We start from the raw sequence: 11,120 nt of genomic DNA, 5'->3' as shown, positions 1-11,120 counted from the left end.
TCTGTAGTTTATTTTTGACCATTTCATTTTAGTTTTTGTTTAATTTCCAATAAAGTTTATTTCTTTACCATATTGGAGAGAGATTTATCTTTTTATCTGTCTATCCACCGTCTTCCTCCTTCCAGCATATCCCAGATGGAGATTATATTACCAATTCTTATGTCAATAGAGCATTATATTGCTCATAAAACTGTAAGTAGCATACTTTTATTATTTAGCATTTTTGTTCTTTGGTAATATATATCATTGGATGTCCAGTTTTGTGTATTTACACATCACATTGCAACTGGAAGTGGAGATTACTCACAACTAGAGTTGAGCGAACCCGAACTGTAAAGTTCGGGTTCGTACCGAACATTACGATTTTTGAACCCCGGACCCGAACACGGACATATCACTGTATGTTCAGGTTGGAGTTCGGTGTTAATGACGCTTTTTGAAAGGCTGCAGTGCAGCCAATCAATAAGCGTTTGACTCGTGTGCCCTTAGAAGCCATCACAGCCATGCCTACTAATGGCATGGCTGTGATTGTCCAGTGCAGCATGTGACCCAGCCTCTATATAAGCTGGTTACTTAGTATTATTAAATTATGCCCCTACTCGCTATACCGTGAGTAGTGGCATGTCTATTAAACAGTGAGCAGCCTGTGGCTGCTCACTGTTAAAAAAAAAAACACAACATCCCCCCCTCCTGAGCCCCCACCCGCGATGGGGGCTTTTAAACTAAAGGGGGGACCTATTTCTCCCCCTGGCCCCCACCCCTGAGCAGCGGGTGGGGTCCCTAAATACCAATACGAGGGGGGACCTATTGCCCCCACCCCTGAGCGGTGGGTGGGGGCCCTAAATACCATTAAGGGGGGGACCTATTGTCCTCCTCCCTAGCCCCCACCCCTGAGCGGCGGGTGGGGGCCCTAAATACCAATAAGGGGGGGAACTATTGTCCTCCCCCCTGGCCCCCACCCCTTGAGCGGTGGGTGGGGACCCTAAATATCAACCTATTGTCCTTCATGGCGACCCCACCAGTGATTCAAGTTGCATCACAGGCAACGCTCCCTTGTAAGCCCACCCGCTCATCCCAATTAAATGTACACCGTTGCTTTCAAATGGAAATAGTACATAAAATCACACAACTACATTCACACACAACTCCATACAAAGGCATACTTACTTTCAAACACAGAAACACAGCTCAGTGCTAAATGCAACCCTGCAAGGAAAGACAAAAGGTAGATCCCCAGCCTGCAAAGCATTACTAGGACAGGTGGGAATCTACCTTTTTTACATCTTTGCAATAGGGGGTGTGGAGGGCCCTCTCTACCTCAGTTCGCCACTGACTAAGGCCCTACGTCAGCTTTGTCAAACAGCAGGTTATACCTAAAGAAAATTAGTAAGTACTTTTCCTTAGGTGTAACTTTAACCCCTTGACGACCGATGACGGTTCAGGACCGTCATCGGTAACATACAGTTAAGGACCGGTGACGGTCCTGAACCGTCATAACGGTCACATGTACTTACCCGATCACTTGCTCCCGGTGTGGGGAAACTGCCTGCAGCCCAGACAGTCTCGCCATGAAGAATTAGGACCCCGGGTACCCCGTGGACCATGTGATTGCTCAACGATTGCGTATTTATGTTATATTTTTACATAATTAAGTAATTTTATTGATTCCAATTTGAGGGACCTGCCTGACAACCCAGGCTGAAAGTCCAGAGAATTTAATTTACTAGCACTGTATTTTACCCTGTAACTTTCTATGACACCCTAAATCCTGTACATGGGGGGGTACTGTTTTGCTCGGGAGACCTCACTGAACACAAATATTAGTGATTCAAAACAGTAAAACATATCACAGCGATGATATTGTCAGTGAAAATGACTTGTTTTGCATTTTTCACACACAAAGAGCACTTTTACTGATGATATAATTCTTGTGATATGTTTTACTGTTTTGAAACACTAATATTTGTGTTCAGCAAGGTCTCCTGAGTATAACAGTACCCCCCATATACAGGTTTTATAGCGTTTTTGAAAGTTACAGGGTCAAATATGAGTCAACTATTTTTATATTGAAAATTGCCAGGTTGGTTACATTGCCTTTGAGAGCATATGGTAGCCCAGGAATGAGAATTACCCCCATGATGGCATGCCATTTCCAAAAGAAGACAACCAAAGGTATTGCAAATGGGGTATGTCCAGTCTTTTTTAGTAGCCACTTAGTCACAAACACTGGCCAAAATTAGCATTCAATTTAGATTTTTACTTTTTTCAAACACAAACAAATATGAAGGCTAACTTTGGCCAGTGTTTGTGACTAAGTGGCTACTAAAAAAGACTGGACATACCCCATATTGAATACCCTGGGTTGTCTACTTTAAAAATATATATATACATGTGGGGTGTGATTCAGAGATTTATGGCAGATAATAGTGTTACAAAGTCACTATTGATACATTTTAAAAATATATATTTTGAAACAGCAATTTCCTATTTGTACTTGTAGCCCTATAACTTGCAAAAAAAAAAGCAAAAAAGCACGTAAACACGGGGTGTTTTTAAACTCAGGACAAAATTTTGAATCTATTTAGCAGTTATTTTCATTAGCTTTCGTTGGTAAGTAAAAGATTTTTCAAGCAAAATTAAAATAAATACATTTTTGTTTCAATTTTTCACCATGTTTTATTATTTTTTTTTAAAGTCAATTATATGACACGATACAAATGATGGTATGTGAAGAAAGCCCTTTTTTCCCCTGAAAAAAAAATATAATTTGTATGGGAACAGTAAATGAGAGAGAGAAAAATTACAGCTAAACACAAACACCACTAAAAGAGCCCTGGTCCTTAACGTACAACATCGCAAAAACAGGCTGGTCCTAAACCCCTTAAGGACCAAACTTCTGGAATAAAAGGGAATCATGACATGTCACACATGTCATGTGTTCTTAAGGGGTTGAAGGGTTAAGGGGTTAAAAATAAGCGTTATAAAAATAAATAAACAAAGGTGCTGCTCAGTGAGGTAATTTGAATATCCCCCCCCCCCCCCCCCAAAAAAAAAAAAAAAAAAGCCGCTTTAAAAATACTTTTTTACGTAGTTTAATTGTTTATATTTCATCGCCACAGGGCAGCTTGCCTTCCTCCAGTTCAGACTGTTCTATCGGTGTTCTGTATTGCGGATCTTCACACGGAATAAGAATCTGCACTGTTATAGAGACCTAGAATGACGGGAGAGAATACTGAGAGCGATGGGGACTGGCAGCCCCTGGAGGAGAGCTCGCCTCTCAGGGGTAAGTCCAGCTGGATCCCCCGGTGTCTAAGCCGGATGCTGCCTCCTGGCTTTCTGGATGAAGTGAAGGAGCAGTGTGCGCTGGCGGGTCCTGCGGTAAGTTATGGAAACCGGCTAGTTGTTTGTCTATTTCAGTAAGTAAGGATGCTTGATGCATGTATTTTCTGTAGTTTTATTTATAATGTCCTACCCTCTATCAAATAACATTTAAAAAAAACACCCGTCGGTTTTACCCGGTCATGTTGTAATTACATTTATATATACACAAACTCTCACCGTGACATTCTCACACTCGCTCACTGCCTCATTTATAATTTTGTTTTTTATCGTTGTTTTTTTTAATTGCATCTGTGAAGCATTATAGATCTAACATTCATAAAAATAATCACTATTTTGTTGTCAGTCTAAATTAAAAAAAAAAAAAAGCTGATATTGAAACGATGTGCTATTTGAAAGGTCACATACTTTCTCACTGTACATACCGTACCTCTGTCCGTTCATAACTCGGCTGCCAATTTCAGATCACAATCTTAGACTTGGAACCCTATAGAACTCTCCGCAAGTTTTACAACTCTGAACATTCTCTCATACACTTCAAACCATTCCTGGTATTTCAACAGTTTCTACACTGCAGGGGTAAATGTCAAAAAGCAACCTCACCTGTTGAAAGGAATGGGTAGTCAAATATATTATAGCTGTTATTTTTTTACATAACATATGCATCTGCTGTCAAGTAAAAAAAAAAAAAAAAAATTTTTTTAAAGAATGCCTCATTGAATATTTATGTGCCGTCACTTCTCTGGAAATTATACCATTTAATAAAACATTTTAAAATAAATCATCCTTTTTAATGATGCCATTTTCTTTCAAATTTCTATTAAAATATTTTTTTTGCAAATTACAATATAACCCAGTTTAATCTAGGCACAGACAGAGCACACATTGCAAATGAGGAGGAGAAAGAAAAACACTGTTTCATTTCCCTTTTTCTCCATATGCTTTCTGCCAGGTGCAAAGGGGACCTTTCATTCAAAATGTTTTAAAAAGTGTGGGGGGGGGGGGGGGGGAGAGGGGGGTGGTGGTGGTGGTGGTGGTGGTGGTGGTGGTGGTGGTTGTTGTTGTTGTTGTTGTTGTTGTTGTTGTTGTTGTTGTTGTTGCTGCTGCTGCTGCTGCTGCCCAGGTTCATACACTCCAATCGTGTATATATGAACCTTGAAGGTGTGCACACAGAGTACTAATAAAGGTCTTAACAAATACCGCATGTAGTGCAGGTTATTGAAGTTCCAAGTCAACTTTTCATTCTATTCACAGGACTATTATCAAGATAACAAAAAAAAAACACACCAAAACTGAATAAAAATAGGGGATGTAAGGATGAAGGACTGTAAGCTTGTTTGAACAGGGCCCTCATCTACATATTGTTACTGTGTCATGTAATTGTCTCATTTATTGTAAATCCCTCCCCCCTTTAATAATATTGTAAAGCTCTGCGGAATTACTTGGCGCTAAGAATAATAAAAGAGAGAGTGATAGGATGAAAATAACACTAATGGAATCAATAACACAAAAGATTTATGACACACCATTCTGAATTAACAAAGAAGGTGACTATATACTGGGATATAGCATCAGGACCACACCGAGAGTGTTGGTATTTAAGATATAGACTGATGTGAAAGATGAGACGTAGGATAAAGACAAGCAAAACCCTATACACCGTTTGTACATTAACATTAACAAAGCTAATGAACTCAGGAGAGAACTCAAACATATGATACCTCAGTGGCTACCATAAAAAAAAAAACAAATTGAACATGTCTAATGATGTATAAACTGACAAGCCAGGCAGGCTAACTGACAAGCCAGGCAGGCTGCTGGGCGGGGGGCCGGCGAGGCAGCACTTTCCCCTGAGTGCTCTGCTCAGCTCCCTCGCGCGCTGCCCGACCGCCCAGCAGCCCCACTAGACCCCAGGGAGAGAGAACCCCCCCCCCAGCATTCCCAAAGGTAAGGAGGCTGGGGGGGGTTAAATAATAAAAAAAAGTGTGTGTGTGTGTGTCTGTGTCTGTGTCTGTTAGTGTGTGTGTCTGTTAGTGTATGTGTGTGTCTGTTAGTGTGTGTCTGTTAGTGTATGTGTGTGTCTGTTAGTGAGTGTGTGTGTGTCTGTTAGTGAGTGTGTGTGTGTGTGTCTGTTAGTGTGTGTGTGTGTGGGTGTGTTTGCCTGTTAGTGTGTGTGAGTGTGTGTGTCTGTTAGTGAGTGTGTGTGTGTCTGTTAGTGAGTGTGTGTCTGTTAGTGAGTGTGTGTGTGTTAGTGTTTGTCTGTTAGTGTTTGTCTGTCAGTGAGTGTGTGTGTGTGTGTGTCTGTGAGTGAGTGAGTGTGTGTCTGTTAGTGCGTGTGTGTGTGTCTGTTAGCTAGTGTATGTGTATCTGTCAATGAATGTGTGTGTGTGTGTGTATTTAGAAGGTGGGGCAGGGGGGAAGGGTTGGGGCATTGGGGGGAAGAGGGGCTGTAGCGGAGTGTAATAGTAGAATCCACGATCTCCGCTGGTACCACAGGTAAATCCACAGTCAGCGCTGAAAAGTAAGGCAATATCCCAATCCTCCCAATAACCGGACGAAACACAGTTTGGGAGTCAACTAACTGGCTTTATTTACAGGCTTGTATATTTATACAGTTCCCCATGCAAGGGGTTTCCGGACAGAAGTTTTAGGGGATTTCTCCCATAATGCAGTGTAATTCTCCCAGGGTGCATTGCTACGTCGAACGAAGTACTTGCATGCTGGTAGCTTACGGCTGCCAGCATGCGAATCACCATAGCATAGATACACAGTACATTTACATCTACCACACAGGATACATAGCAAAATACACACAGCACATAGTACGGACAACCTTTCTATATTACAGTCCAGAAGTGGCTATGTTTGCCACAGGGGCGCCTGAGTTTTGTCCTGCCTAGGGCAGCACAAAACCAGGATACACCACTGCTTTCAGGTTTTATGTATTATACACACACATATACATATATACACACACAAGCTTGCAAGGGCACAGCAAACAGAGCACTATGTGAATAGTGGTGCAAGTAATTAGACGCTAGCCATATGGTATATTCTTTCCCTCATTTCGGGTGGTGAATGGATCATGTTATTGCAAGCAGTGCATTTTAGTCATCTGTAACAACTAAGATTGGAATTGAGTCATTGTGCTTGAATATGTGTTTATTGATCCATGTGTACCAGCATTTCTCGTAGGTTCACTCCCCTCTTGTAGCTGAGTAATTTGGGGAGTTTGTGGAATTACTGCAGCAAACTCTTGTTCTTTTGAGGCACTTGCCAATTCTTAAAAAAATGCTTTAGTAAATTCCTGGGATATGGTGTTATATACCTGTTGAAACACAATATGGTTGTAGAGGGCTGGTGTATCGACTTGATCCAGTATTGGTTGAATATCCACGTTGTGCAAATGTTTCAAAATTGTAAAGCTTCAATCAGGAACATTGCATGAAAACCCATGAATAGAAAGGATAATAACTTCGGGACTATACTTTTTATACCTGGTACATTAAATGGAGTAAAATGAATAAAACAAATACAAATTTATTATATTTATTTTTACTTTTTTATTTTACTCCATTGATCCAATATTGTTCAGCTTGGTTTTAATCTATTATTTCTTATTGGTGCACCCTGTACCTATTTGGTTTTTCTCTCTTTCAGCTACTCTTAGGGTTTTTTTGATGGAACCCCTTTCACGGTTTGCACCGTGTCATAAAGACAACCAGGTGTGGCCACCACCCAGTTGGCTCTACGGGGATTTGAACTGTAGTCTTTTTCTAGCTTGGTGCTGCTGTATTGCATATTAGACACACTTCAGCTCATTATTCAGACTGATTTCCAATCACGCCTTGTCCTGCCTTCAGCACTGAGGGCTGGAATCTGGTTATATGCTTAGCCAGACTCACCTGTCTAGATTAGCCAACGGTCTCAGGATTACCTAGAACACCCCGCTTGTTAGCAACTCGTTAACAAGGTATTTAATCTCCACCTTTTCCATTTATCAGCTTTAGTTCATTGTTTCTGGTAGATGTGTTTGGTTCCAGCTATTTTCTCTCCTGATCTTGTATTCTCCAGACTAACCATGGCTTCTGATCTTGGCTCCTATCCTCGTTTATTCTGACCTCTGGTATCCTCTGATCATGGCTACACCTCTACAATACTTTTGCTTGTGCCCTTGCCTGCACTGTGTATTGGAGCACTTTTCTTGTCAAGCTTCCGTGCACAAATTCCCTGCCTGGTCACCTTGGGCTGTGTGTATCTCTAAGGATGAGCGTACATTTCTGCTCAGCTTCTTAAGCACTGGTCCACCTATGTTTTTGTAAAAAAGTTAGAAGCCAGGTTTTTTTTTTAAACTAATAAAGTTTAATTTGCAACGACAAAAATACAATTCTTAAAAGAACACTATAGTCACCAGAACCACTACAGTTTAACATAGTGTTTCTTGTGTCTATATCCTGTCCCTGCAGACTTTTAATGTAAACACTGCCTTTTCAGAGAAAAGGCAGTATTGACATTGCTGCCTAATAATACCTTTAGTGACATTCACTCAGAAGGCCAGTAGAGGTAATTCCTAGTCTCCTAGTCTCCACACTCTGCACTGAATGTTAATTAAATGCATCTCTATGAGGAGATGCTGATTGGTGCAATGTTTTGTTGTGCATGCATGTAATAACCCCCCACAATATTGCCTGGGGACCTTAACCTTTTCCTGCCATCAGTAACATCGCTCCTTTACCTAAGAACAAAGACTGTTCGTGTAATTGACTTCGTTTACTGGATGAACAATAAAAGACTGTTCGAATACCGAATTTTTACCGAACGCCCGACCACCCAGACAGAAGTGTGGCACTCATTTACCTCCCTGACTCTAGTATCAACGTGAAAACCACGAACACTCCATTGGTTTAATTGTTATACAGGGTGGTCGGCGTTCGTTTGCATGAACACGTGGCAGCGGCCATTTTGTTTAGTCGAACGCACTCAGCGGTGTTTGGTCGTCAAACACGTGGAACGATTTACGGCAACACTTTACCGCTGAAACATCCATCCTCCGTGCGTTCGGCTAAATTCATCCGAACAGAGCGCTCTTTCTCCAAAATAAACCCACGAACTAGCTGCATCCAAAGAGACTAAGCACGAATCAATCCGTTTGTGCAAATTGGGATTTTAGTCGAATGAAAGAATAGACCGACCGCACATCCTGAATCAGTGGAACTGTTTTGGGCATACACACAGGCGTGCGGTCGGTCCAAAGAGACTTTTGACTGTGTCCTGAACCCCTAAACGGATTTACACAAATTTTGGATATGTTTGTCCCCAAGTTGCGCTGTTCGTAAAAATATACGTTTTATTCATGCACGATGTAAAACCAGAAAGTTATAAAAATGTATAAAAAGTATGATTTTTTTTAGCTTGGAGATAAATGAGTATCTACTCATTTATCTCCAAGCTAAAAAATCATACTTTTTATACATTTGTATAACTTTCTGGTTTTACATCATGCATGAATAAAACTTATATTTTCTATAGTAAGTAACTCAATTATCCCCTAGGCAGAGGGGAGGGAATATGTGGGTTGTAACCATTGTTTGATTGGTCAATGTATAATTGTCTGTCTGTGGGTGTCTCCCTTGCATGGGAGCACTGCATAAAAGGTGAGTACCTGTCATTAAACTTCAGTTCTACTTTACCCTTCAAAACGTAGCTTTGTCTCGTTATTGAAAGGGAACCTGCCCAGCTAATCACTAGCTCTTTTAAGAGCTCTACCTCTTGGATCCAGCTGATGGAAATAGAGCTACTCCATGACTACACAGCATCTTGCCGGGAAGAAGGACGTCTCCAACGGCTGATACCCCCTCTCCACTGGGGTAGCCGTTACAATGCACAATAGCCTCCCAATGGATTCTTATGGGAAAGCATTGGCTTGACTGAGATCATCAAGATTGAGTATCTCAACCATGGAGGCGAGATTGGCATGACATGGGAAAAAAAGGTGAGTAAAAACACCTTTTCCATGAGATCAAGGCCGGCACCCTAAACAGACACACTGCCATAAAGACACACACACTCATTGACTTTTTCCCACACTCAATATTTTTTTTTTTTAACTTTTAATTTATGTCCACCCAGCCTTTGGAAGAGCTAGAGTAGATTATTTTCCTGGCGTCCAGTGGCTTGTGTAATCTTCACACTCTTCTTGCTCTGCTTCCTCACGTGCGGTTTAGTGATACAGGGGCCTGGTGATGTCATATTCTGGCTCCCGGCATCACCGCAGGGGCCATTTCTTCAGATTGGGCGGCGAAACTCCTCTCCTCCCCTGAGCGATTAATGGCGCTATTTGGTTCGCGCCTTTTCAGCTGATTGGTTTTGGCGCAAAGTTTCAATTCGTCGGACTAAACCAAGCAACTCCATGGAACTAATTTCGGGGATTTGGGGATGTACAGAGCGTTTAGATGTACTTTAGATACTGATATCTTGAGTTGAGTATTTTAACCTCCAGAACTGTGTGTCGTCTGGTCAGGGCCGGATTAAGAGGCCAGTGGGCCTGGTGCTGATAATTATGATGGGCATAATTACAAAATCTTATTGACCAAAAACACTAAAACAGTCCTACCTCCTAAGCGTCATGTATCTGATGGAGATGGTGCTGGAGGGAAACTCATAGGATGCAACTATGAGAAAACACAAACCCTTTGCTAATCTCACGCTTTCATCTTTCAAGTAAACCCATACCCCCTAACAGCAGTGTCCAGTAAAGCAGGAAGTCTATGGATGCGGTAAAAGGGTGGGCCACTGACACAAATCACATAACCAAAACAAACTCAGACTGGAACTGCTGCAAAGCCACTGCCGCAGAGACATACTAGGAATGGCAGATGGATTACTGTAGGATCTGGTAGACTTGGAGTTGTGGATAAAAGGCATATTGCACAGTCTGTTGCTCTACATAATTCATTTTCTGCACTTTCAGAGTGTAGTGGTGTCGTGGAGAGAGGCACTGAGGCTAGTGGTGTTGTGCAGAGAGGCACTGAGGCTAGTGGTGTTATGCAGAGAGGCACTGAGGCTAGTGGTGTTGTGCAGAGAGGCACTGAGGCTAGTGGTGTTGTGCAGAGAGGCACTGAGGCTAGTGGTGTTGTGCAGAGAGGCACTGAGGCTAGTGGTGTTGTGCAGAGAGGCACTGAGGCTAGTGGTGTTGTGAAGAGAGGCACTGAGGCTAGTGGTGTTGTGAAGAGAGGCACTGAGGCTAGTGGTGTTGTGAAGAGAGGCATTGAGGCTAGTGGTGTTGTGAAGAGAGGCATTGAGGCTAGTGGTGTTGTGAAGAGAGGCATTGAGGCTAGTGGTGTTGTGAAGAGAGGCACAGAGGCTAGTGGTGTTGTGCAGAGAGGCAATGAGGCTAGTGGTGTTGTGCAGAGAGGCAATGAGGCTAGTGGTGTTGTGAAGAGAGGCATTGAGGCTAGTGGTGTTGTGAAGAGAGGCATTGAGGCTAGTGGTGTTGTGAAGAGAGGCATTGAGGCTAGTGGTGTTGTGGAGAGAGGCACAGAGGCTAGTGGTGTTGTGGAGAGAGGCACAGAGGCTAGTGGTGTTGTGAAGAGAGGCACTGAGGCTAGTGGTGTTGTGCAGAGAGGCTTGAAGACTATGGTGAGGCCTAATAGAAAGCAGTTGTTGGTGGGGGATTCCATCATAAGAGGTGTGGAGATGGACAATGGTGGTCTTGTGAGGTGTCTTCCCGGAGCTACTGCTCGCAGAGACAGGAGACGTATCTGTAATATTGTTAAGCAAGC

At 42.3% G+C, this 11,120-nt stretch overlaps 1 protein-coding gene across 1 annotated transcript in view; it reads left to right on the top strand.

The window, feature by feature from the left end:
• Window positions 1-3,125: 3,125 nt before the first annotated feature.
• Window positions 3,126-11,120, top strand: part of LOC134612718 (multidrug and toxin extrusion protein 2-like) — a 129,797-nt gene continuing 121,802 nt past the window's right edge. The window contains exon 1 of the mRNA XM_063457144.1: window positions 3,126-3,378. Coding sequence (XP_063313214.1) covers window positions 3,217-3,378 — 162 coding nt within the window. The 5' untranslated portion in view covers window positions 3,126-3,216. The remainder of the gene's footprint in view (window positions 3,379-11,120) is intronic.

This window comes from Pelobates fuscus, chromosome 1 (assembly GCF_036172605.1).
Source record: "Pelobates fuscus isolate aPelFus1 chromosome 1, aPelFus1.pri, whole genome shotgun sequence".
NCBI classification, from domain to species: domain Eukaryota; kingdom Metazoa; phylum Chordata; class Amphibia; order Anura; family Pelobatidae; genus Pelobates; species Pelobates fuscus.
The sequence above is the reverse complement of the archived record's forward strand: the minus strand, read 5'-3'. Positions and strand labels throughout refer to the sequence as shown.